Here is a 27,856-nt window from a genome sequence, read left to right as displayed (position 1 = left end):
AGAGGCCTCCAGTCTGAGGAAGCAAGACCAGCTGAGGATCCGGTGAGGTGAGGTAGCTGTGACTTGTTCTGGTTCTCTGATCTTCCAGTTCACCCCAATACCTGGCTCAGGTTTGATTTTATTAATAAGAACTTTTTAAGATTCCTGCTACAGAGTTTCATCTGTTACAAGAGGAGTTTCCTTGATGAGGGGCGAGGAGTACACTTATCTGTGGGTATGAGGATAATGTTTAGAATGTAGTGAGGGATTATGCTGGTTTAGTAAAGTGACAGTTGTAGGTTTTCCTCCAAGACCCGGGATAGTTGTCTAGATTCCAGGACTCTTGTTGAGTGCGTCTTAAGTGCAATTAGAGAGCTGTTGGTTACTGCCAAGGTATGTGTGCCACTACTACACCCTTAGGTTATACCAATAGGCTGGCCATTGTTGTGGTCCATAGATATCAGAGCTGGGTAGGACTGTTGGTGGCTCCCCTCCTTTGGAAACTTGTATGGTGCCTTCTGGTACCATGAAAGCTAGTCCTCAGGGAAAAAGGCTTTCAGATCCAGCTTAGGGGTCAGCTCAGTTTGACTTTCATTTTTTAAGGTATTTTTAAAGTGTGTGTGTGTGTGTGTGTGTGTGTGTGTGTGTGTGTGTGTGTGTGTATGTGTGTGCACATACATGAGTCATTTCTGATGGAAAAATAAAATAGTGCTTTTTGTTTAAAACAAATGCTATCATTCTAGAGATTTGCTCAGTTTATCTTTTTGTTAAAATATTTTTATTTCACTTGTACTCAGAGAGTAAAAATACATTTAGGTTTTAAATTTTGCTTTTCATCTTTAATGTATAAAGTTCTTGATATGTAAATAAAATGCAGTGTTTTCTGAGTTGCACAATTGGATATAAGGTGAAATGTTCAGAAGGAAAAATGAAGTTTTTATGACAGGCCCTGTCTTCTTCCCAACTATTTCTAGCTTTTCTATAATTATGTATTTTGACAGTCTTTCTTTTTCAGACGGGTAGAAGGTATGTTTTCCAGAGGACTGATAAGCACATGGTTTCAGTAATTATCTCCCCCACAAAATTAAACTAATTGCATTATCAGCTCTCACCAAATTACATGGCAATTCATCATAAAAACACTTATTAGTGTTTGTCTAAAATAGCCTCACTAATGATGTCTTCTTAGCAAAATGAGTTGTGCATTTTCATCACCAGTTGGATGTTTTTTGCCACATTTATACTACATAGTCATTTGAATGCAATAATTTTTTAAAGCTGCAACATTATCGAACTAGAGTAATGCTTGTTAACAGAATTCATTTGTGTATTGGCAAAATATTTAGAGATAATAGGTTCAGTGATATATTAAGTAGTAACCTGGATTTACCTAAGGAAACATTGTTGTCTCTAAAAAAACAAGGCCATCCTTTTCATAGGAGGACATCCTCTAAAAATTAACTCATTAATAAGTACTCAAACAAATATAAAATGTAAATGCTATTAGGCTACACTCAACCCAGCTTTGTTCAAACTAAAGGCTTTCTGATATCAAGTGTTAGTTATATGTATTAGAAAACTTTTCAAATAATAGCTTTGATAATTCCTGCCGCATTTATAAGATACCTAGTGGTTTCTATCTGTGTAGTTTGTCTCTTCCTGCTAGAGTCTAAGCCTTGTGACAGCAGGTCCTGTGGTCTGGACGCTGTTGCGTCTGTAGGATCTAGAGCAGTCCCTGACTCAGAGTGAGCACTCTGGAGACTGAAAGACCCATCTGCTGATCCAAGCCCTCTTTTGCCTTGTGCCTTCTCCTGTGTTCTGATTTCCCAGTGATCCCTATTTTAAATACTGTCGCTGTTGTTTTTTTAAAGGGTAGGGCCCATGGTGACCTGGCAGTGTATGGAAGGCAGAGGATAGCTTTGTGGAGTCAGTTCTCTTTCTACCTTACATAGGTTCCAGGGATAGGACTTGGGTCACCAGGCTTGTGTGACAAGAGTCTTACCCACTGAGCCACCTCACCAGCTCCCCATTGACCATTTGGATTCCCTCCCACACTTCCCATGAGAATTCTCACCTGACTTTGTTATTTCACCCTCTTGTCTCCATCAGTAGGACATCGGGGACATCATCCCTGAGCCTCTGTTACTCCTGGCACCAATCCTAGCAGACGCTCAGCTCCACTGATACCCATTTGCGCTTACTCTTGGTTGCCTGGCCTTCAGAGGTCACTGTATCCTAATTAATATGCTGGTTTCTTCAGTTTCTCTGAGGAGAAGAGCTGCCGCTGTGTTCCTCTACTCTTCCTTCATCCCTCCCACAGTGTCGTTTCAGTTAGTTTCATCAGATGCTGCCCTTCAGAGAATTCCACTTCTCTCCAGTAGAGTTGCTTCAGGGAGCTCCAATTGCCTGGCTGCCAGCACTAGACACCTTGCCCAGGGCGGCTGCCACTGTTAAGCTTCTGTAGTGTTTGCCTCTCTGGCTGCTGCACTTCTGGGTAGTCCCAGATCACCAGCTCTGACCCCTGCCACTGCCCTCCCCGTTACCTAGCCTTTTTCCTCTCTTCTCCAGTCCTGTAATGGGTAGGGAAATGCCTTGTCTGTCTGAGGAGTTGAATATGGGTAATGGTGGGTAGGTGTCCTGAGTTCCATTTTAAATGACTTAAGAGTCATTTACCCATGCTTTCCTCCTACCTCTGCCTCTTTGGGAAAGTTAATAGGTACCTGTCGTTGTGGTCCCATTGGTCTCAGGCACTAGGGATGGATATTGTGATCTGTCACGTTTGTGTTGTTATTGCAGATGTGCTATCCTGGGTAAACTACTCAGTGTGCACTGGGTACAGAATATAACCATCATTATAACCTGTTTCTCAGGGGTGAAGTATTTGGGATCTAAGAAGTTGGCTGATCATTAAATTTTCCTACTTTAACCTAGCGTAGGAACTCTGCATTTGTGTGGTGATATAGTTAAAGCCAAATACTCAATGATTGACAAGTGAAAAGTACACAGAGTTAGATTTTTTTCCCAATTTCAAAAGCATCATCTTTACCACATTTATTTTTAAAAACTAATATAAATTCCTAAGAGTATAAATATCTTTTTTTGTTTTGTTTTCAAGAATGTACAGCATTTTTGTCATTATGAAGAAAAGGCCTATAAATTATTTAGAACCACAGTTTAATTAACGGTGAAATAAATGTATTCTTAATTGTTAGCTCTTTAAATTTAGGTTTGCACATGTAATACAATGCAGCATGCCGAGCCAGATCCATTCGTTCAGCAAGTACATGCTGGCTCCGTCCTGTTTGCTAGGCCCTGTTCTAGGCACTGTGTATGAGGGACGAAGGGAAAGGAGCCAAAAAGGGCTGACAGAAACTCATCGCCTTATGGCCACCAAACTGCATATGCATTTGTTTACCTTCTGCCTTGGCAATCCGGCTTCTAGAAATCTACTCAATTATCAGACAAAAGCAAAGGTGTAGCCACACAGGGAGGTTCCCGGGAACCAAAAGATGACAAAATGTAGCAGTATGGCGTTAGTGCCATGCGCGTTTCAAGTGACTAAAGTGACAAAAAAACTGATCGTATATGAATGCAAATGATAGATGAAGGATGGATAAATAATCCGCTTTTTTATGAAAAATGGAAAGTACGCAGAAAACCTGTTTGCTTTAATAAAAGATTAGCGAAGGAGGGAGCGCCCCAATGGAAGAGCAAGGGCGGAACATAAATTTCGTTGGCGGTGCCATTCTGCCGAGTTTCCCTGTGAAACAGTTACCACACAGCTCAGCCAGGGGCACTCTCTGTAGGTCGTCGTCGGCCTCCCTCCCCTTAGCCACCAGGCTCAGGCGGCCATGTGACTAACCAGGAGAAAAGCCTTCCAGGCAGAAAGGGGCCCAGCAACGTGTCTGAGGAACCGAGAAGCCAGGGGGGCTGGAGCATGCCCAGTAGCGACTGGAGGGGAAGACCCCAGGCAGGGCACCTGATCCTTGTGGGAGGTTGGTTGTTCGGGGCAAGACCGAGATGGAGGAGCAGTAAAAGGTGTCTAGCAGGTAGGCTTGAGAAAGAAAGAAGTATCAGAGGACAAAGGGCAAAGCCCGACACTGATGGAGGCCCAGCCCAGCGTTGGCCAGCTCTGCGGAGTCCTTAGGTAGGCGTTTAGACTGCCGTCTGGTTGCTGTGGCCTAGCTTTGTGCCCCGCCTGTCTCTGTGTGGACGGGCTGCCCTTAAAGCAGTAGTGAGGTGGCCCTCTGCTGCTGGCGCACATGCTAACATTGGGGACAGATAGGTGTTGCCTTGTCACAGGCCCCTGCCACTGGAAAGGATCTCATGAGTGTTTTCTATCTGCCACATGCTCATCTGACATAACTTCTAATAACCCATGAAAGGTTTGTTAGAGCGAGCTGCCGTGTGAACATTACATCATAGAGGCCCAAGGAGACCTGTTAGGGGGTGCCTGTAGTCAAGGCAAGAAACGCTGTTGGCAAGAGAGGTGGAGAGAAATGTAGAGTTCAAGAAGCAGTTTAAAGAGCTGGTAAGATTTAGTGCTGTTAGATATGGGAGGGACGGGGACACAGCAATACTTTGTAAACACCCACAATGATGTCAGGGCAGCTAAGTTATCCACTGCTGGTAAAGCACAGCTCCCTGCCATCCTCACAGCTCCCACTTACTCCCCCAGCCTCTCTGACTCTTCCTACCTCCCCCTCCCACCTCCACCAGCTCTTCATCTGATCCTGCCCACCGGTATGCATTTGATCAAGACAGAGCCTCTTCCAAGAGTGATAGTTAACTCTCGGGGCTATCTGTGCATGATGTGGGTTGTTGCGGTGGAGCTGCTCTGTAGTTTAGCAGGTGAGTGTAGCTAAGAGTTTTCCTGCCTGGCCCACAGTCAGGACAAATCTCTCTCACCCGCCAGTCCCACAGCCTCTCAGACCCGACCAAGTAAACACAGAGACTTATATTGGTTACAAACTGTATGGCCGTAGCAGGCTTCTTGCTAACTGTTCTTACAGCTTAAATTAATTCATTTCTATTAATCTATACCTTGCCACATGGCTCGTGGCTTACCGGCATCTTTACATGCTATTTCTCATCATGGCAGCTGGCGGTGTCTCTCTGACTCAGCCTTCCACTTCCCAGCTCTATTCTCCTCCTTGTCCCGCCTATACTTCCTGCCTGGCCACGGGCCAATCAGTGATTTATTTATTGACCAATCAGCAACACATTTGACATACAGACCATCCCACAGCAGGTGAGGATAGGGAAGAGGCCCAGGGAAACAAGACAAAGCTTTCAGGCATCTGAAGATGGACAGAACTGCCCTGGTCCCAGCTGTGTGCACAGCCTTGGGAGGGCCTTGTGAAGAATTTACGGGGCCTGTGCCTGAGCCCTGGAATGCTTGAGGCCAAAAGTGCTTGGAGATTTGGTCACAAAGGAGCTGACAGTTTGATAAAAGAGCCCGAATGCTTTACAGGCATTTTCATTTGGTATGTCTGATATGTAGCACACACACACACACACACACACACACACACACACACACACACACACACACATGCACCTCTTTTTCTTACTTTGTAGCCCAGGATGGCCTCAGTCTCCCCTGTCCAAGTGCTGAGGATTGGCATCTGCTCTTCTCTTTCCAACCATGGCCAATCTCTGCAATCCTTTAGAAATGGGAGTGGTTCTGCCTGCCTTCCCCTCCCCATGCTTCATAACCAAGTGCCATGTACTCAGCCGCATAACGACCTCTGTCTTTGCTTCACTACCTCCGTGTGCTTTCTGACCTACACTTCCTGCTTGCATTTTTGTAGTAACGCCCTGTCTCATTCTCTGTTCTAGTATGTCCGTCTCTGCCTCCCTCGCCTTTCAGTCCATTTGCACAGTCGCTATAGTCATATTTTTAAAAAACGAAGTGAACATGGAAATCTTGTATTTATGCTTGCAGATTAAGCAAATAGAAATATAGTGTGGCCCATTAAACATTAATTGCAAATAAACAATGAATCTTAAGTGTAAGTTTGCCACATGCAGTATTTAGGGCATAAATACTGGGAGGTTGTTTGTTTATCTGAAATTCAAATTTACATAAAAAATCTGTATTTCCTCTGGAATCCTGTTCTTGCTTCAAAGTCTAAAATGTTTCACTAATGCCTTCAGAATAAAACCTTAATGTCCTAAGACTGTATTGCAGGAGTCAGCATGTTCTGAGTCCTGTGTTCTCGGCGACCCCACCTTGAGTGTCGTGAACTCACTGCGCTGCTCTCCTCCTCAGCTCTGAGTATGTGCACACCTCCTCCTACAGTCTCTAGTACCCCTGATTACTATCTGTCGATTCGTTAAGACTCAAATACCATCTCCTCCAAGGAATCCTTTCTAACCTGCTCGTCCTCTGGTGAGGTTAATGTCAGAAGACTACTTGCTCTTCTGCATTTCTCAGACATTCTGTTCTTAATAGCACTACAGATCTTACTGTAATTCAGTACATTTGTGCTTAACTTTCTCCCCAGGATTGCTAGTCCTTTGAGCACAGGGTAAAAACAGTATACTTTGCCAGGCATGGTGGCATACGCCTTTAATCCCAGCACTCAGGCAGGTGGATCTCTGTGAATTCCAGGCTAGTCTGGTCTACAGAGCGAATTCCAGGACAGCCAGGGCTACACAGAGAAACCCTGTCTCGGAAAACAAAACAAATTGTACCCTTTAACTGTACTCTGTGGCACATAGCAGACTCTTCTTAATATATGGATGAACCAATGAATGGGAAAATAGGACCCCTAGGCATTAGGCATATGATGGCCATTGGTGTTTACACAGCTTTTCTGGGTCTTGACACCTCTAGATCAGAATTACAGCAAGGTACCGCTGTGGCTACGCACACCAAGGACAGTTCCTAAGAACATAGTGTTGATGTGTAAGTGCTCGGTCTTCATTTACTGAGTGCATAGGAGAATAGAAAATGCACAATCTGTGCTGTCCCTTCATCAAGTCCTAAGAGTGCAACCTGTGACCATAGCATCTTTGTTTCTGCACAGCCTTCTTACAGCCTAAGCTGTGACTCCTGACTGCTTGACATGCCCAGCTCTCCTCTCTCCAGCAGCTGGCACATGACTCAGTAACTGTTAGCATCCGCTCACTGAGGGCACCTTCTCTTTTCTCCCTGGCTTTTGCTTCTCGGCCACATCACTGCCTCACTTAGAAGAAAGCCATGGAGTCCCAACATTGCCTTTTCTTCCAGGCATTATAGCCTTCCCCGCTTTCACATAAGAGAGCAGCGTTTCCTTTGTCTCCTCCCAGAGTAGTTCAATTAAATAGAACTAAAGCTAAGTAACTTTAATTATTTTCTATTAATGTTTAACTACTAAGTTTCTTTTTCCATTAAATGATGGTGTCTTTATGCTCAGAGGTTTTATATATGTATATGAATATATATATATATATATGGAAGTTCATTTCTTTTATTAAAGGAAATGCCACCACAAAACTATTAATGACTTGAGCTCTGTGATTAGTTCTTTTTAGTGACATTTCGAGATTTAATTATTAATCTGGCTCAAGTTCAAAGACAGAAGACTCAGTGCCAGAAATTCCTAACCAGCAAGGAATATAAACAAACCTTACAATTGTCCCCTCAAATAACAAAAACCAGCGAGATCAACGTCTTGTAATTAGAGATGTTTTGGGGGGAATGCAGAAGGAGAGTTCAAGAAAGCATGTCAAAACAACAAAACTCAGGGCACATTTTCATTGCTGTAATTGATCAGAGGATGTTTGCAATGGATTTGAAAGTGAATAAATTAACTGTGACATTGATTTGGCAGAGGCACGCGAGTGATTGGCAAGAACACACAGCAGAGCAGCATCTGCTAGAGCACAGCTCCCTTGACTGTTATCTGTTTCTAATAGATGTCTTTGCAGCCGGTGCTAGCCATCTAGCCTGAGTGCTGGAGCTTAGTTACTCCTTTACCCTTTGGGTTCATCCTACCATCTGGGCAAGACCAATTGATCTTTGATTAATATCTCAGGCCCTTCCTTGGGTCTGAACACAGAATTCTTTCTGAGGATCTATGTACCTCCCCCCCCCCCCTTTTCTTTTCACCACTGAAAAGGGGTGGACTGGTAATTCATTGTTTCATCCTGACAGTAATTAAACAACAGAACAGCATTCTCAAGCTCAGCCTTCATTTAACACAGTATTTCCTAGGACTGAATTTGTCTCAGCATGTTACAAAATTGATCTCAAAAAAATTTCCCAGGGGGCGGGATATAGCACAGTGGTAGTGGTCAAGGCCCTGAGTTCGATTCCAACCTCCACACATACCCACAATGTGCATATTCAGCTTAGAAAGTTCCCACTATAGAAATGTTGAGGTATGGGTCTCTGTGCCATATTAATAATGTAATATGTTCACATCTTTGTGTCTGTCTGTAATAAAGCATTTAGAAACATACTTCTGGCCAAATTTCACTTTTAATCTGTTGATTAAATCCTTTTGTATTTGTAATTTTTTTATTTAACTCAAAGGAAATACATTTATACACTAAAATGTTTAATATGATTTTAAACAAAAAGTATCTCAGCATGTACAGTTTAAATTAGGAAAGACACTAATGGAATCAGTAAGATTGAGTTTATCCTCTCTATGGCATATGTCTGGTAAGAGATTAAAATATATATAAATTTTAGAGAGTGTACTTAGTAATATAAACATTTTAGAAATATTTCTTTCTCTGAGAACAAAATTTTCCTTATATTTTTTATCTTACGTGTTTTCCTATGTGTAGTGCCAATAACTGTTGAATGTATTACAGTTTTAATTGGTAATGTTTTATAAATTCCTACTCGTATTTTCTGTATGTAGTATAATTTTAACTCCATAAAATGAGTCACAGTTTTGTTCCTATAGAAAAACGTAAGAAGAACCCAGTAGTGTGCCTGAATATGACTCCTAAGTCTTATTTAGTCATAAAATAAAGTTTCTAACAATGAAATTAAATTTATTTAAACTGTCCTGGTAGGTACATATACCTTGGGAACATGGAGCTTGAACTTAAGAATCGGGCTCTGATGTAAAGTACAAGTCTTTACCCTGTATAGCTTTATTTATTTGTTTGTTTGTTTATTTATTTTCAGATTAGATTTCTAGCAATTTCAAAGCAAACTTGATAACTGCCCAATAAAAGACTGACCATTAGCCTGTCCTACCACTGTGCCTGTCTCTGTGAAAATGGCATGACTGAGGGTGTGACTCAGTGGCAGAGAGCATGTCTAGCATGTTCAAGGCCCTGGTTCAGTCCCACGCTTCCGCCCCCAAAATAATAAAAGTGATTTTGAAGTCTGTTATCATTGGAACCTTTTGAATTTGACGTATCATATCACCATCACATACGTGTACATAAAGCATTACAGAAAAAATCCTTGATGGACTAATTCTCAGTTGCTTAGTTTGAATATTTTAAAAATAAAACTGGGCTGAGGAGTTGGAATCTTGAATAATATCATAGAAACAATCATTTATTTTTAATATGCATATATCACACCCAAAATTAAAAGAAGTTAGTGACATATGTCTTGAATTAATAATGAGTTGCTTCTAACCTGGACACTTTGTATTTCCTTACCTTGTTACTAGGTTTACTGCCAACAATACTCTAGAATGTTCTAGTATGTGTCCTTAAGCCTACACTTAAATATTCAAGTCCATTTAATAGTATAGACTCAGAACTGTTCATTTGCACACCTTTTCTAGCTGTGCTCTCTGAGACAGAAGGATGTGAAGAAGACGACTCTGGGTAATCTTTAGGACTCAATGTTTCTTAGCCCTTCCCTCTCCCCAGAACCCATCCAGTCATGGAAACCTTCATCCAGTCAAGGACAGCTTCATCAGAGAGCACACATCAGCGCTCTCCCTTCTCTCAGATTTTAGAGTTCTGTTCCAAGGCTCAGCTTTACACCGTCTTTGTTTCTTTTCTCTCTCGTGACACGTATTGCGGGGACCTTTTATCTATTCTGCCATTTGTTGTACCGCCTTTTAACAGTCTAAATTCCTGTTTGTTTTACTTAGGATTTCCTACAGCTGTACTGTATGATAGAGCAGATTTCCTCAATGTTGTGGAAAATGCCTCTGAACTAGAATTTCACATAGGAGACTGATAGAAGTGAGCTAACGATCCTGGTTGTATCATGCCTAATGTCTGTGACTGAGCTATATGTCAGCATATTAGTAGGGTGCATATTTAAGCCTTTAAAAAAAACTTTAAAAGCTTTTTGGCATCATGATTCATGTATCAATTTGCAACATTGAGTATAGCTACCCAATGGCCTCTTAGCAAAGTAATGGCATTACAAAGGACTTGAACACCTTTGGGGAGCTTGAGTTCACACTAATGAGTCATACCAGGAGAAGAGCCGTTGTGGCTTTGCCTTATGTGGTAAGCATTTTGAAGGCATTCACGCAGTTTCCTTTTGCTTTTTTATCTCATCCTCCACAATGACATTTAATGTTATAATTTTGACATATAAAATAATCTACAAATTCAAACAATAGGAAGCCCTCTGTCAATTTTCACCAAAACAGGGCTCCATAAACAAACCCAAACATACTGGCTACAGCTGAACAACTTCTGCTGCCTATTTAAATGAGAGCTATCACAGGTGCTGGTCGTTCATAAGCACATTTAAGGAACAACTTGGTGTTCAGATTTTGACTGAGTTCACTCTGTCTCCATTGTCAGTATAGTTTCTTCCTTGAGCTTGGTATGGAATAATATTCTTCAGCTGTTCACTCCATGGGACTCCATGTTACTCTCAGAATGGGGTTGACCTCACACGTGACTTTGTGATTATTAACTCCATAAGACTTGGCTTCCTACTGATTCAAAGGAGCATTTTGATACACTCCTCAATGCTGTAGAGCATGGAAGGCATGATAAGCAGGTGCTTTTCCTTGGATGGAAGTAGGATGGGCTTAGGGTGGTCGTTGTGAAATGTCCCCATAGGCGTGTGCTTGAGCACTCGTCCCTCGCTGGTAATGCTGTATTGCAAGAACAGGGATGGGGGGTGGGGGATGGAGTAGAAATAAGTTGCTAGGAATGTGCCTTGATGGTTTTATAGTCTAGCCCAGCTTCCTGACTGCCCTCTACTTCCTGTTTTGCCAAAATATGAGAAAACAAGGCGTCCAGCTGCACACTCTCACCTCCATGATCCTGCAGCCATGGCTCCCCACTGTGACGGACAGTGTCTCCTCACTTGGTGTCACTTTTGGAACTCCCTTCAGGTGCTTCTTGTTGGATGTTAAGACATGGTGGTGAGAAATGTAACTAATCCAGAGTGCTGTTAGTCTGAGGGCCACATACGGGATTAGCAGTCCTCTTGCCCTCCAGGCTGGGCTTGTACTGAACTAGGTCTACAGAGTTTGAGGGCTTGCTGTGGTAGGAACTGGACCATATTCTGATGGTCTTCTTATTTTTTGAGAACTTGAAAGGAATGGACATCGAGTTCTAGGATACCCACATGTAGCAAAGTGTCCAGAAACCCCTATGAGTTTCTCTTCAATGAAGTCCTTTATTCTGATCCTTCCCTGGGGTTCATCCTGTTGCATGGGTTCAGGTTTCTGTCTAGAGAATTTTCCCTTAGCTGAAGTATTTGCTCTAATGTTTCTTGTATACAGATTTGCTTGTGATCAATTCTGCTTCTATTTGCCTAAAAATGTTTCGTTTATTCCTTTATTGAAGAACATTTTCACAGGATATGGAATTCTATGTGGCAGTCTTTTTTAATTCAAGCACTTTAAACCATTCTCTTGTCTCAGAGCACCCACTGTTTCTGATGAGACTCAGTAACATTTCTTTATCTCATATTACTACGCCCCTTTACTCTGAAGAATTTCTCTTGCTTGTTAGTTTTTAGCAGTTTGATTTTGGTGTGCTCTAGTTTATGATTCTCCTCACTGGGGTCTGTTGAGCTTCTTGGATATGCAGATTTGTGTCTGTAACCCCTTTGGATATTTTTAATCAGTATTTCCTCTTTTTTTTTTTTCTCTTCTGTGTTCCAGTTACTTGTATGGTAAACAACTTGTTATTGTCCCACACCTCGCTGAGGCTTTATTTTTTAAGCTTTTTTAAATCTCTCATTTCAGTTTGTAAATTCTTCTTTACTTTCAGATTCCTCTCTTAAGCTCTGTCTGAGTGGCCGCTAAACAGCTTTCAAGTTTTCATTGTATATATTTTGACCTCTAGTTTTTCACTTGCTTCTCTACTTCCTTTCTTTCCTCCTTGTGGCCTTTATAGCTGACATTCCAACAGCAGCTGGGATGAAGTCCTTATTTGTTGGTTCCATCATTTCTAGGTCTGTTGCTATTGGCTGGTTTTAAATCACTTTCTCCTCTTCTGGGTTGCATGGTGAACACTAAGGTACTCCTTTATTTAGTGTGTGGAGTTTCTTGTCTTCCTTTTTACTGAGATTTGTACTCAAGAACCATTAATTGACATGCGAATCATCTCAAAGTCTTGGAGGATCATTTTTAAGTTTTATTAGATAAACTCTAGAACAGTATAATCCAAAAGAGATTCTGTAATGATGGAGATTTTGTATCTGCCTTTTCCAGTGTGGTAGCGACTATATACATTTGGCTATTAAATACTTTGTGTTTTCTAAATCTTGTTTATTCCAAATAAGTGAAATTCAAATAACATCTGGTTACCACACTGAACAGCACAGTTCTAAAGTAAACTCTGCTCTTATGCCACTTTGCTTCCAATCCTAAGTAGTACAAAGGTCTTTATACTGATTGCCCCAGGTGCTCATGGGGTTCCTGTGGCTGGTAGAGCTTGAATGTCTTCTAATCGAGTGCCAGCTCCAGCAGTAGTTCAGCTTACAGCTCTGCAGTATTCCTTGGCCAGAAGTCTTCCTGCCTAGCTTTGTGGAGTGTCATATTACACATACTCAGCTTATATCCTTCTGAACACTCAAGGGGGTCCCTGTGCAGAGTCTAGAACTTGATAATACATCCAGTGTATTCCATCTTCCTTAGTTTCTAAGCAACTGCCTTTATCACTTGAGCTTAATGAGATGCCATCCTTTGCTGGGGTTCTAGCACCCCATGTGACAGTCCATAATGTGTATCCAGGCAAAAATATGGAGTGACACAGGGATTACATCATTTGATCCCTCACCTTTCAGATGTCACAGCTGGGTACTGACCACTGCTAAGTTTAATTATGTTTTGTATATTTATCTACTGTGTATGTGTGTGTGTGTGTGTGTGTGTGTGTGTGTGTGTGTGTACCAGTGTAGTGCTAATTGCACTATCTTAGTCAGAAATGTGAAGATTACATTGTGTCAACACACTTCCCTCTTTGAAAAGAATAGGGTAGAGTAGGGATGTAGCCCTGTAGTAGAGCATTTGCCCAGCATGCATGCACCCTAGGCTTAATCCTTAGAGTTTTTTAAAAAAGATATAGGTAGAAGTTGAGTGATTTGGGTTTGTTTCGTTTTGTTTTATTTTAGCAGAGTAGAATAAACAGTCACTATCTTTAAATCAGCTTGCACTTGTTATACTGTCACCATGCAGCAGCATTCCTATTCATTCTTTGTTCTGTGCTTTTCAGTTTAATTATAATATGATATGGACAGGTTCTTTCTGGTCGTGTGCATCTGGATATTCACATCATTCCCAAGGTCTGGGGGATTCCTGGCATTGCTTTCCTAAATAGGCCGCTTTGGGGCTCCTATCGGTGTAGGCTGAGCCCTGCCAGGTGTTGAGCAGCATAGCACAAGGTTGTTCTCACTCCAGGCACGCACATGGGTGCCACTGCTAGACTCTGAGCATCGGCATTAAATGCTCATGTGCTCCAGTCTGTGCCCACACACACAACAAATGTCCACGGCTCCCCTGATGCTCAGAACAAGCCAGCCAACCAGTGAATCCTGTGCCAGAAAGGGGGAGCCATAGAGCCAAGCAAGCCCTGCTCTCAAACATGTCTCCATAGTAAACCATACCCAGCTGCTCTCCCAAACTACCTAACCCACAGTTCTCCCTTCCCCTCTGTTTAAATGTCTTCGGGGCTTTCTTGGGGTGAACTTACCTCACCTCTTCTCCATGACTCTGTGGTTGTTAGGGTGTCCCAAGGAACCCTGAATTATAGCTGTCCCATGTCTTCTGACACCCTGAGTAACTTAATCCCTAACAACAGATCCCTTCTTCTCCAGAGGACTCCTTGTTACAGCGCTTGTGTGGTGGGTTTCTTTATGAAAGCTAGTTTGCCGCAGAGGAGGGGGGTCCCTTTCAGCCTACCTCCCTGTGACTGTAACTGCTGGTCTTTTGGTGTTTGGGGAGGCTGTCTACACTCTGCCAGTGTGCTTCACACTTCCCCTTCCAGGGAGCCAGTCTGGAAATGAGAGTGCTTCGTGCCTTTCTGGTTCTCTGCCCTCTGGCTTTCCAGTTGTCTTTCCTACCCTGGAAATCTTCCTCTCATTTCCTTGCACCCTCATTGCTTCTCGTCACTCTGACTAGTTATGTGAAGGATGCTTATCCTGCCTCCTTACCCCACAGGGGTAAGGGTTAAAACCCAGAAGGATTTAGTTGCCTTTTCTGAGTGGTACATGTAATGATGCTCCTTTAATATGACAGTCTTGTATTCAGTGAAAGACAATAGTATAGATCCTAGATAGAGCAAAGCTATAGAACTTACTGCAAATGCAATGATTGAGGAAGCATCTCCAGCAGTGAAGTGCCTCTGTGTAGCTAGTGTCTAGGACATGAACTTTGCTCCTGTCCTCTTCCACTGGACTACTCTAGGGAAAGAGAAGTAGGTAGGTGTCTTAGTTAGAGTTTCTATTGCTGTGAAGAGACATGGCAACTCTTACAAAGGAAAGCATTTAATTGGGGTGGCTGGCTTATAGTTCCGAGGTTTAGTCCATCATCATCATGGTGGGAAGCAAAACAGCATGCAGGCAGACATGGTTCTGGAGAAATAGCTCAAAGTCCTACATCTTGACTCAAAGGCAACAGGAAATGTCATGAGACACTGGGCGTGGCTTGAGCATATATGAGCATATATAAAGCCCACCCCCACGGTGACACACTTCCTCCAAGGCGGCCATATCTACTGCAACAAAGCCACACCTCCTAATAGTGCTACTCCCTATGAGCTTTGGGGGCCATTTACATTCAAACTACCACATTAGGACTTGGATCTGGCACTGTAGAAGGGGAATTTAGCATTTACATTCCCAGGACACAAGAGTGGCAGGCTGGAGTAGCACTCTAGGATACCCACACACATCTTCCTCTGCAGTGGAGAAGTGGCCACTGATGCTGAGCCTTAAGACAGAAAGTAGTTGTAGAACCTGAAAATTTGGGGGAGTGATTCAGATTCTTATGTAACACTTGTTTCACTTTTTGAGTAGCAAATATTTTTCTGTGATCCCTCAGTCTTCTCTTGTAACATAAAATAAAGAACATTTCAGTACTGATATGTAATCAAAAGCCTTCCCAGCCTTAGCCTATGCATATCTATACATGTAATGCAGTATCTTTTAATATTTTGATTTACTTATTGCCATAAAATCTTTGAATTATTTAAACTAAAATTTTAATCATGTTTCCCAATTATCTATATGTGCAGGAAATACTAAAGAATGAAAAATACAGAGAAGAAATTAAAATAAAAAGCAAAGAATTTTATGAAAAAGATAAACTGGGTAAAGAAGCCAACGAAGAGCTCCTGCCTTCACCTGCTGCAACTCAGATTAAAGGCCACGCTGCTGCCCCATACTTTGGACAGGAAGAACCCTCAGGGGCTCCCACCAGCACTGGTCAGACTTTTCAGCCAGGGTCCTGGATGCCAGAAGATGACAAAAGACAGAATCAATGATGCACTATGGTAAAGTCATTTCATCTATATGGATGTGGCTCTTTTAACAAATAAAGGTTAAAAGTTGATCACTTTGCATTTCCTGTATACCCTGTGTCCCATAAAGCTTGTGGTATTTATTATGTATAATGTGATGCTGTAAATATAGAAGCTTAAATATATTCAGATTTGAATCCTATACTTGATTTTCTCACCCTTCCCCTCCTTGGATTACCGTGCTGGCAAGTGTCACGCCACTGTGAACACTCAGTACATAAGGTCCTCAGGCTCAGTTAGGGAGCACCACTGTGAACACTCAGTACATAAGGTCCTCAGGCTCAGTTAGGGAGCACCACAGATAGATACTGTGAGGACAACAGTGGGCTTCCACAGCTGCTTATAAGGGGGATGGGGGAGGGCGTTTGTATTTCACAAGGAAAACTTGGATGGAACATATGATTTTTTTTAATAAAAAGTACTAGGTTTGCTGGTAAATGATGCAGGAATAGTCATTTGAATCTTCTACATAATAAAGAAGATATAATTTTGGCCTGATTATCATGTGCCTTTGGGTTCTGTTTTAGAGACAGTCTCACTGTATTACACCACACTGGCCTCAAATTCAGATACACACCTGCCTCTGCTGGCATGCCAGGCCTCAACTGCCTTTCTACTTTTTAAAACCCACCTAGCTGTGAAGCATTTAAAGTAGAATTTAAATATTAAATAGCTTGTCTGCCATATTTCATTTTTTAATTAGCTGTATTTGAACATTTCAAAGTTTATGTCTTTCAAGACAGAATTAAACCTATTTTAAGTTTTTAGTCTCAAGAGTGAAAGTGTTTGCATTAATAAAAGAACATTGTGTATACCTTAAGTATAAGGTATACCTTAAGAGCTAAATTCTTGCAGTTTTCTATGCCTCCGCTAAAATGTATGTAGTATATTTCTGCAATGATGGGCTTAACACTGTGCAAACTTTGAAAGCACAAAAATATGTTTCTGATTCCAGGGTTTAATCATATAACCTACCTATGCCTGTATTTGCACACAAGTAACTATATTGGCTGAGCATGTTGTATTTAGGAATACATACACATATATACACACATATGTATATATGTAACAAAGAAAAAGAGGCCATGAATTTAAAAGAAGGCAGGAGTTGGGGTTCGGGGGGCATGGGACGGTTTAAAAGGAGGAAAGGGAGGGGGAAAATGATGTAATTATAATCTCAAAAAATAAAAAATTAAGGAAATAATCATTACCATTTTTTAATCAACATAGAAAGTGCTCATTTATTTCTTAATTAACCTTGAACGAATTACCACTGTATTGATCTTTTTAAATGCTATTTCATTAACTACATTACTTAAAATGTAACCTGAGTTTATTTAAGCCAGACTTTTTCAAACTGTTTCTATTCTTTGAAAAAAGACATGGAGAGGCTGTGGAAATCAAGAAATTATGAAGGAAACTTGTCCATATTCCATTTGCATTTCCAAAACTTTGATATCTGACCATCTGTTATTGTGTTTGAAAATGCAGAGCTTGGCCGTAAATAATTTACTCCAATTAAGAAAAGACCAGAGTGATCCTATATCCAGATGCAAACATTGAAGGCAATCATTCTGAAGGGGAATCAAATTTCCTCTATTATTTTGGCAAAATGCTAGGACAGCTTGTTTCTAGCCTTCTACAAAGGGGTAATGGCTGCATTTAGTTTTCAGAAATTCAGAAGTGACAAGCAAGCATTTAACAAGTAAGATTCTTCCAACAGGAATATTGTTTCTCAATGAGAAAAGATGGAATTTTCTGAAGAATTCCAAACTTGACAGTATTCTCTGCTTTACACTGCACACAGCATGCCCTGCCATTATTTTAAATGTTTGTTGATCTCATGTGTACACAGTTACTGTCAAACAGCTAGTCCATCAGGCTCAGGAATCCCTGGATTCTTCTGAAACACTCTCCTATTTCTAGTACATTTAGCTAAGACTGAAATTCACAATCTTTTTTTTTTTTTTTTTTTTTGGTTTTTAGAGGCAGGGTTTCTCTGTGTAGATTTGTGCCTTTCCACCTTTCCTGGAACTCTCTCTGTAGCCCAGGCTGGCCTCAAACTCAGAGATTCGCCTGGCTCTGCCTCCCAAGTGCTGGGACTAAAGGTGTGCACCACCACTGCCCAGCGAAATTCACAATCTTTTAAAGCCTTAACCTGCATGACATAGGTAACTTAAATGATTACTCCTCCCTCAAAAAAGACATAAACTCAAGACTTCTTTATAAAAACGTATCAAATTTATTTTGACATTTAGAATCATTTTTAGTAAGACTATTTGACAATTACCGTAACTTAAAATTCATTATCAGAGGTACAGAAAACATTAATAAGCAGTTAAATACTGCAGTGAATAAAGTTACTGGACCATGCATGTAGAAAAGCCATGTTTAATATCTCTAAGTCTGTTTTGCCACCAAAAGATCCCTGGCTTTGTACTCTTGCCATTTTAGTGCCGTTCCTGCCATCACTGTTATACCCATGAAAAATTCCCCAAATTTAAGCCTTTATTGGCTTAGTAAAGTATGACGTCATAAATTTGAAATTTTCATTTTCACTTTGATCCTGTATGAGTAAAAAGTAACAGGACATCACTGCCATATTAGTTACAGACAGAATAAAAACAAAAGCAGTGTCTATGCAATCAGCAGATTATATGATGACATGAACTATTTCACAGCCCTAGTGATTGTAAGAAAACACGGAACCCAAGGTTTCAAAAGCACATGGCGTCTTCACTGTTGGCTTTAAGTCATGTTCTTCTTCTTAGCAAACTCATTTAAGAAAATGACAGTGTACAAAAATTCTATCCATGGTCAAGACAATGAGAAACCTATATAAAAAGAAGAAATGTCTTAATAATCGCTAGCTGTGTTCATGGCTAAAGTCTTAAGAATGCAAATAGCCATAATCATTAATAAAATTTTCCTTTGAGAAAGTCAGTAATGCTTCCATTCAAAAAAATAAGCAATGATTTTAAAATAGTGATTAATACGCTTTATCTCTTTTAAGCCAAAGTAAACTTTTCACCTCAGAAGTTAATTCTTTTACATTCCTAATATCCTCTGTCCAGAGCTGAACCCCGTTTTAAACTACCATTTAAACAGGATTCATAGTCTAAAACCATTTTTCTCTACATGGTATTTTTTACCTGAGTACATTAAACTCCAAAATGGCAAATGACTGTGAGTTTAAAGAATTTTCACTATAGGTTAAGCAGATAAAAATGCTTGGGACCAGTAACATTTTATTTGTATTTTTCAGATTTTAGAGTATTTCATAATACCTTAAGGATGGGATCCAAATCCAAACACAAGGCTAATTTATATTTCTCCTGGTTTGATGATAATTTTATGGATTTTGAGCGCACCTGTATTTTGACTGCAACCCATCAGAAAATAGGGTGTTGAATTTTCCACTCTTGGCATGGTGTCTGAACACAGGTGTTAGATTTTACAGTGCTTTGAGTTTTGAATTTTCACATTAGGTATGCTCCACCTGTATGGTAAATGCTAACTTAAATACCTGTCAGTGGGTTCCAGCAAGCTTCTATTTCCAAAACTAAAAGTTACTACAGTATTGAGGTCAGAACATGACTCTTCTATACGGTCATATTTAATTTACTGTATAGTACTATCACGAAATCGACTGGAACCTTGGTGAGTCCTTCCAGAGCTGCAGAATTTCCCAGACGGTTTTGTCCAGCTGCAGAGTCTGTTCACCTTCAGTCCTTTTTTAGTCGTTTAGCTTTTGCAATGTTTTCTTGACGTTTTTGTTTCTTCTTTTGCTCCTTCTCTCTGGCTTCAATCATCTTGGCCAGTTTCCAGGACAGTACAGCACTAGCTAGAAAGAGCGGCGTAAGGGCCAAGATGACGGTTGTAAGGAAGCCATATGGGTCCTTTGCAGCCCACTCCACAACATACTCAGCCCAGGCCTTTATATCAAGCATCTTCCAGCAAGCAGGAAACTGGGGCTTGGAGAATGAAGGGAAGGAAAAACAAAAACAGAAAACTATATGGTTAATCCAATCTGGAAAGTTAGAACACATCCAATTAAATCAGAATCCCATTATCACTCGGTTGTTTTTAAATATTAGTATTTTAATAGACTAATATCTCCATCTAGAAAAAAATAGTTCAAATAGAGCAACACAAATAGTCAATTGGTAGACAGTGAAGACCAATTCACAGAAGGTAAAGCCCATTTGGACTGCGTCCTATGGACGCTCTCCATGCCTCTTAGGATACTCAAGACAAACTAAGAAGGAGCAGACATGCAAGGATCTGGAGTTTCATATGCTCATTTCAGGAAGGAGCCGAATCCCATCATTTGTTGACATACCATTAGTACGGCTAAGTACTAATTAACAAAAGTACAAATCAAACTCATGTCTGATTTCTCAAGCCAGACCATAAGAAATTCTCTCAGGGAAAGGGGAAGTAGATGGCTATTTCTAAAACATAGGTAAGGAAACCATGATGCTAAATCCACATTAATATGTCTAGCAAAAAATGATTACTAGGTTACAGGCTTTCAGTTTTGACAGCCCCTACCTACAAAAACACAGTAAGAAATGTATCCACAATAAGTGTTATGATTTGAGTTTTTTGGTTTTTTGTCAGTTGGTAAGAGAGGATCATCTGGTAAAAGAGACAGTGAGGACTTGAGAGGCATTTCCTATTTTGCCCCAGTGGCAAACTGTCTTCTTGTTTCTATCAACTTGTATTCAATTACAGACTGAATTACAATACATGGAAAGGGGATGTTTATGTATATATACAGCTGTATATATACATAAAATCTCAAGCTAGGATTTTTTAAAACATCTACCTTATGCTGGAGTAGTGATATCTAATTTTTCCTCGGACTATCAGTGAGCCAGTCACAATTCAGATGACTGTTGCTTTTGACCATATACTTTGGAGAGGTTTTTAACTCTACACAGTGGATGAGCTGAAAAAGAAGAAAATTAAGTCATAACTACTGTAAGATTATGAATGGGAAAAAAATCTAAATTCTCATAAAACAAATGACAAGTAAAAACGTCTTTCTGTGATACGATAGTCCTTTAACACCTATCCCTTCTGAATTTACAATTGTGAATACCCTGAAATAAAGTACTAATTGCTAGAAACCAAGTATTTTAGAAGCTTATTTGATTACTCTATTTTTAATTTGAATAAAAATTTAAAAAACTACTTTCACTGACTTATAAAAAGACAAGCTTGTTCACTGACATGTTAAAGGAGCCATACCCATAGAGAGCTTGAACCTTTGTCCATGTTGCTGGGGATCCAACCCAAGGCCTAGAGCATGCCAGCCAGGTGCTCCACTGCCGACCAACATCCCCCAGTCCAGAGCCTAAACGGTTCGTACTTAAGAGTACTCAGTTATTTGTTTGATTGTGTACATCATTAGAAAGTCAAACACTGCCTTGCTCTTTAAAGGTTTTGGGGTCCCTAGTACAGTAAGTGTACCTTATAGGAAAATAAAGGCTACCAAAATAATGGTACCCACTGCTTTTAACTTCCACATTCCCAAGCTCTCTTCCTATCTGTATTAGAAATAATGCCTCTATTTTCAACACGTTAAACTGGCTTGAGACGTTAACCATCCTGACCCGTTTGGTAACATCCTCCTCGTCCAGTTGTAACCAGGTTGCAGGAAGGTCCAGGAAGGATCGATCTTTCTCCAACCCAGTAGCGACCTAACACAATTTTTTCAGCGCAAAGCAAGTAACTTTGCAAACAGAACAGCGCGACTGATGGGCATGGTTTGTGGCAAAGTTACCGCCCACAGGCCACAGATCTTGCGGGCACCTCAGTCTCGGACCACAACATCCTCGCCTCACTTTCGGGGCCCACTCCTCCACCTCGAAAAGCCCGGGGGACCCTGGCGGCACTATACCTACAGCCTCTCTCCTAACTTTCCCTCCTTAGGATTTCCCCTTGCCCCGGGCCATGTCCCCCGCCATCCCTCGGCCTCACAGGCGCAGGGCGTCGTCCCGCCGAGGCAAGCCGGGCAGGACCCGCCGACCTGGAGCTCGGGAAGCCGGGGTGGCCCGGCCACACGCCCATCCAAGGCCTCCGCTGGGAACAACGCACACACCCCAGGGACTCCCGCTCCCATTTCCACTCACCGCCAGGCAGGAAGGAGGAAGGCGGAAGCCGCTCCGCTCGGGTCCCGCCCACAGGCGGGGAGGGGCGGGGCGGGAGTGCGGAAGTCGCGGGCAGGCTTCCGGCGGCGCCATTGCTGGAGCGGGAGGGCGGGGCGGCGCGGGGCGGAGCTTCCCGGGCAGCGGCAGGTGAGGCTGCGCGCGTGTTGGTGCGCGCTGCCGGGTGGGGGACCGTGACCTGGCGTCCTGAGTGGGACGCTGGGGAAGGCGAGGCGGCGGGGAGTGGGCCGAACCGGTGAGGTGTTCGGACTGGGGACACTCAGCCCGAAGAGCTGCAGCAAGAAATGAGGTGGACCCCCGCAGACTTCTCGCGGCCATCGAAGGACCTGGCTTGTTCCCTAATTCACATCTCACCCGTGCATTATGGTTGAACAATAGTTAAATATTCAGACAAAGCAGCAGCCGGCCCGAGATGTGTCCAGTGAACCTTGTTACCAGGAGGAAGTGCTGCCACGCTGTGGGAAAGGAGTTTTGTTGTTTTTTAATCTAAGAGCCTAGCTTATTTCACAAAGGAATGGTCGATACTTGCCCAAAGTAAACTATCAATAATTAAACTGTCAAGGCATAGAGATTCCACAGACGTACTTGTTCTTCCAATACATAAATAAAGGGCAGCGAAAGCCAACAAGCAGAAAGGGGTGCGTCAAATAGCTCTCCTAATCTACAGGAACTGGAAGATTAGCTCTGGTTTGGTTGGTGCTCAAATTTTGTGATTGCTTGCCTGAACTACTTGCTCTGTTTGACTGCCTCTGGCAAATGTTGCAAGACCTCCTCACTGTTGTGTGCCAAATAAAGCAAGTTTTTATTCCTGAGAGACCGAGTGTTCTCTTTGAGGAGCAAGCCGAGACATGTATGACTAGTTAAAGTATAACAACAGTAACCATTATTTACCAAGAAGCAGACTTTGGCAGATAATCTAACGATCTGAAACACTGCTCCTCGGGTATATGCTAATGTTTGCATATTGTATTGGCAGCAGTTGTTTTCTTATTCTTGTGTGAAAACCTGAAGGATGGCTTAGACCTGTTCTGAAGCCTAACTAGCCAGAAAAAGCAGACTCATAACCGGCTCATATCAATGAAATTTTCAGTGGAATAGATGGTTTCTCACAAGTACTGCCTCCCTGTGTTGCTCTGCTTTATCTCAAGGTCCCAGGTTCCCCAGGAATCTTGGGGATGAAAAGGAAGCCCCTGAGGACTGAGGAGATTGTTCCCTGGCATATACATGCATAGTACACACACATACAAAGGAAAGAAAGAAGCAAGCCTCTTCGGCTGTTATCTATTGGAGACCTTATCTTCACTTCTAATTTTACAGATCTATCTTCTGGTGTATTAGGCAGGCTTGTGCAAACCCAAGAACAGCAGAGAGGGTGCCACAGAGTACAGCCTTGCTGTGGTCGGCATTACCTTAACCAAAGATGATAAGTAAGATAGGCTCCCAAACCATGGACTGTTCAATGGTGAGATGGAACTCATCATTATGAGCCTTTTCCTCCTGTATGTCTAGAAGGAATCCTAGTTGACCTCCAGTTCCTTTGGGCCCCTACAGATCAGTAAAGTAGTCTGTGTTTGACCAGTCCTCTGACTCCTTATCCTTTTTGAGAGGGAGGGGGTGGTAGTGGTTTTTTGGTTTGGTTTGGTTTGGTTTGGTTTTTGAGACAGGCTTGCTATCTATCCCAGGCTCACCTTGAACACCTAGATCCTCTGGCCCAGCCTCCCAAGTGATGGGATTGTAGGCATGCACCAACACAGTTGTCCTCTTAACTTGGTTTTGATTCTCTCCCAAAAGTCATTCAGAAAATCATTTCTAGATAACAAGTAGTAAGTTCTGCTTTGCTTTTAAGAAGTAAACTTTAGCCAGTGTGATAGTTTACACCTGTGACCCCCCCCCCCAAGACTTGAGAGGTGAAGACTGGAAGGTGAGGAGTTCAGTATCTTCCTCAGCACACAGTGAGTTTGAGAGGAGGTAGGGTAGTTCCTATAGGTGACCAGACTAGGAAGAGCTGTGTGTTCAAGATTAAAACAACACACCCATGAAGAGAACTCTGAATTGAAGGCAGGGCTGCACAATGTTTGCTGTTACAGGAAGCCTTAAAAACTGGAGGTTTGTTGTTCTGTTTTTCTCTTGAGAAGGTAGTGCCTAGCCGACTCATCATTTGTTGGGTTTTTAGTCTTTTTACCTTTGTAAGTATAAAGTTAAATCTCGCTCTATAGCCATGTGAAAGGAGTGTGCCCTGAATAAGAGTCTACTGTAGTAATGTAATTATTTGCTCTGATTAAAAGGTGCTGAAAGGTCTCTCACCTGCACTTAGGCTTATTTCCCTACAGTACCTCTTTACATATTCCACTTCTTTTAATGGAATTGTTTTTTATCTGTGAGACTTTATTTCATAACGTTTTATTTTCTTTCCTTTGCTTTTCATCAAAGCACAATGCAAATGGATTTGTTAGTAAGCATATTTGTAACTTTAAGAATTAATTGTGTTCATTATGTTTTGAAGGGCATACTGAAGAATAATAATTTTTAAACATCAATTGAGTACTTTCTGTGTACCAAGTACGCAGGTCAGTGTTTCTCAAATACTGTCGCTAATCCTGAGACTAAGTCACTCATCAAAGGTTGTGTTCTTATACTGATCTTACAGATAAGGAACCAGTAAAGGCAGAGTTCTAAACATGCCTCACCAAAATCATTGTTCACTCCTCATGCTCAGAGACTTTTCAAAATTGCTTTGTTCACCAAGTGATGTTTTTTGAGTCTGTCATTGTTAATTGATAATAACTAAAATCCCTGACTTAAAAATTGCCTACTGCCCAGATGGTGGCAGCATGTCTCAAAGAGCTAGTGTGCTGGGGAAGGCTTTCCCAGCCTTGCTGGTTGGTCGCTTGCTGAAAGTGCATGACCTTTCTGTCTCTGCAGAGCCCTTTCACTGCTATGGTTATCAGCCCATGATCCATCCTGCTATAGCCTCCTCTTCTGGGTAGATCACACTCTGGCAATTTCTTTTCACTAGTTTTATCTATGAAGTATCGGGATCTGTCTGGAAAACTCATTAGGACCTATCCAGTGAGACAATTTTATTTCAGGTATAGTTATTTTTTGACCATTATTTGATGTTATTGGGCAGAAGTACTGAAAGTTTTAATATTAGCTAATATTACTAAGAAATGTTTGCTTAAATTAGAAGGCATATCTTAAACACAAACATTAGTAAAGGCACTTATGAAAAACAATTAGTATTCAGAAGAAGAGCAAGAAACTCAATAGGTATTATATATGGAGCCAGGGAGACAGTCGAGGGTAAAGATGCAGACAGTCAAGACTGAGCTCCAGCCCTAGATTCCCAACTGATGGAAGGTCAGACACACAAAGTAATGTTGTTGTTGTTGTTGTTTTTAATTAAACCTTTAGTTAAAAATTTCTTGGAAGATTCCATTTGTGCCTTTGAAGGGAGCTTCCAAACAAGTGCTGCATCCCCACATATGACTGCCATACCCCATCACTTCTTTGCTTACCACAGCTCTGGAGTCTGATATTTATTTACCAGTGTATTGTCTTTTTCCACTAGAATGTAAACCACAAAATTTGTTGCCTCAAAAATATGGACATCACCAGTCAGTGGTAGTGCACACCTTTGATCCCAGCGCTTGGGAGGCAGAGGCAGGCAGATTTCAGTGAGTTCAAGGCCAGCCTGGTCTACAGAGCAGGTTCCAGGACAGCCAGGGCTACACAGAGAAACCCTGTCTGGAAAAACAAAAACAAAAAACAAAGCAAAACATATATATATATATATATATATATATATATATATATATATATATATATATATATGAACATCACTATTGTTTTTGCAGTCCTGGGTTGAAAGGTTGGACCCAAGTATGTGGTGCATGCCAGGCAAGTACCTAGACTTATGTGTGACCTATATCCTTAGCCCTTCGTAATTCAATTTTTTTGTTCCTGTGTTTGTTTGGAACAAGGTATTTCAGTTGTTGTTCTGTTGATATAAAGAGTGACTAAATAATGACTAAAGCAAATTGCAAAAGGAAGCATTTGTTTGGAGGCTTGCTTGCTATTTGAGGGGGTGGTTAATTCACAATCAGCATGGCAGGAGCATGGCTGCAGGCAGGCAGGCATAGTGCTGGAGACGTAGCTGAGAGCTCACATCTGAATCACAAGTTGCAGGCTATGATAATAAGCTAGACTAGGCCTGGCTGAGCTTTTGAAGCCCCAGAGCCTACCCCCAGTGACGCATTTCCTTCAATGAGGCCATGCCTCTTAATCCTTCCTAAAGAGCCCATCTACTGGGAACCAAATATTTAAATCTATGAGCCTGTGGGGGCTGTTCTTGTTCACACCACCACACAGAGTATTGATAAGTTGGCCATCCTAGTCTTGCACTTGGGGTGGTTTTAAATAGTTGATTTCGGGGTATAGTGTTACTCAAATAACTGGTAGTGTTGGAACAAATTTAATAAATTAAATCCTGGGTATTTGTGAAGGTTGTGTTAAAGTGCTGAGATTTGGAAGACTTTGAAAGCGATAAGAGATGCCCGGGGAAGGGTGTTATGTGTAAAACTTAATAAAGCTGTTTGTAGATCAATAAATACATTGTGGTTATATCTCATTAATGAAAGAAATGTAGTTGCTTAATGCTTTCCAAGTATGTAAAATTATCTACAGGAAGGAAAGTGGTGATTCATCATTTTCATTGATAAGATAAAAAGAATTAGTTCTAGACTGTAGGTGCTAAGATTTAAGATAAAAGCAGCTAGACCAGAGATCTAAATGGAGATCTTGATAATGGGATGAGGATGTATATGCAGACTAGATGCCCTTTCTAGATATTTTTTAGCCTTACATTCTCAGTGCAGAGAGCAAAAGAAACAGATAGCAGGTGCCATTCTTGATCCCTTGCCTGCCTGGACCATTTCCATATATTTTTGAACCAGTTGAGGGAGGGAGATTGATGTTTTGTTTTATCTTTTTTCAGTCAGTACAGGTGACTGAATGTTGCTGATTTGAGCCATTCATAGACTTTTGTGAACATAATACTGAAAAGTGGATGCCTGGTGTTTTTAACACTTCCTAATTTTTAATTTCCAGAATGCCTTGCATATGCACATGTAAGCAAACAATTTCCTGTAGTTGGAGGACACCCTTTAGGATGAGTAAAGTGTTCTGGTAAATCCCTGCGATACCGTGGGCTGTAATCCTGTTAAAGTCTGTGAGATCTCAAGCTTTCTTCCTGAATCTTGATGCTCAGATATTAGGCCTATCCTTTACATGAGTCAACTGGGTTGCTATGTCAAGGTGCCTTTCATTTCTCTGTGGATTTTCCTGGTCACCAAACAGAAACTGCTCTCCCATTGGGAAAACCAGTCCATGTATTAGAAGCCTTTGATGTAAAGCCATCTACAGGAGCCCTGGTGTCATCTCCTTCACCATGTAGCTTTTGAACTTTAAACTTCGGCGTATAAGCACATAGCTTAAATATCAATTTTTTAAAATAGCTTTATTTTCTGAATGCTACTATTAGGGACATTTTAAAGTCCCATTTAAGATTTTTTGAATGTGATTATAAGAAAAGTTTTTGAAAACTACTCTTTGATAGAATTGTGTCTCATTGATTTGTCAAAATACTTGAGCCAAATTTGAAATTCATGTTGAGCATTCATCCTAACTTCATATGTTCTAAGTACATACTCTACCAGTAATCAACACATTGAGCCTCCACATTTCTTCTTTAGAATGTTTTTTCTTAGAATAGGCATCCTGTATAACAT

General features: G+C 41.3%; 2 protein-coding genes across 6 annotated transcripts in view; one reads left to right on the top strand and one right to left on the bottom strand.

Moving 5' to 3' along the window:
* The window catches only part of Ndufaf2 (NADH:ubiquinone oxidoreductase complex assembly factor 2), a 113,768-nt gene extending 97,845 nt beyond the window's left edge, over positions 1–15,923 (top strand). For both annotated transcript variants that reach the window (XM_052743261.1, XM_052743260.1), the window contains one exon: positions 15,607–15,923. In XM_052743261.1, the coding sequence (XP_052599221.1) occupies positions 15,607–15,855 (249 nt within the window). In that variant the 3' untranslated portion in view covers positions 15,856–15,923. The remainder of the gene's footprint in view (positions 1–15,606) is intronic.
* Positions 15,924–18,110: 2,187 nt separating this feature from the next.
* On the bottom strand, positions 18,111–25,827 carry Smim15 (small integral membrane protein 15). 4 transcript variants are annotated; one of them, XM_052743265.1, is made up of 3 exons: positions 21,513–21,897; positions 20,723–20,845; positions 18,111–19,865 (listed from the first exon to the last, which is right to left on the bottom strand). In XM_052743265.1, the coding sequence occupies exon 3, from the start codon at positions 19,839–19,841 to the stop codon at positions 19,617–19,619; it is 225 nt and encodes a 74-aa protein (XP_052599225.1). In that variant the 5' UTR covers positions 19,842–19,865; positions 20,723–20,845; positions 21,513–21,897; the 3' UTR covers positions 18,111–19,616. The 4 variants fall into 4 exon arrangements, with proteins under 4 accessions (XP_052599225.1, XP_052599224.1, XP_052599223.1 ...); XM_052743264.1 differs by lacking the exon at positions 21,513–21,897 and adding an exon at positions 21,148–21,484; XM_052743263.1 differs by lacking the exon at positions 21,513–21,897 and having other exon boundaries at positions 20,723–21,056.
* Positions 25,828–27,856: the final 2,029 nt, after the last annotated feature.

The sequence above is a fragment of the Peromyscus californicus genome, unplaced genomic scaffold (genome assembly GCF_007827085.1).
Source record: "Peromyscus californicus insignis strain IS unplaced genomic scaffold, ASM782708v3 Scaffold_18__1_contigs__length_77618521, whole genome shotgun sequence".
NCBI classification, from domain to species: Eukaryota; Metazoa; Chordata; class Mammalia; order Rodentia; family Cricetidae; genus Peromyscus; species Peromyscus californicus.
This window is presented reverse-complemented; position numbering and strand designations above follow the sequence as displayed.

Coding starts and splice junctions, on each gene's coding strand:
- Smim15 (XM_052743262.1), bottom strand. CDS start 22,385: ATGGCCGCGAGAAGTCTGCGGGGGTCCACCTCATTTCTTGCTGCAGCT. Junction 20,846..22,031: donor TTCCTCCTTCCTGCCTGGCG/GTGAGTGGAAAT, acceptor CTTCTTTTTCAG/CTCATCCACTGTGTAGAGTT.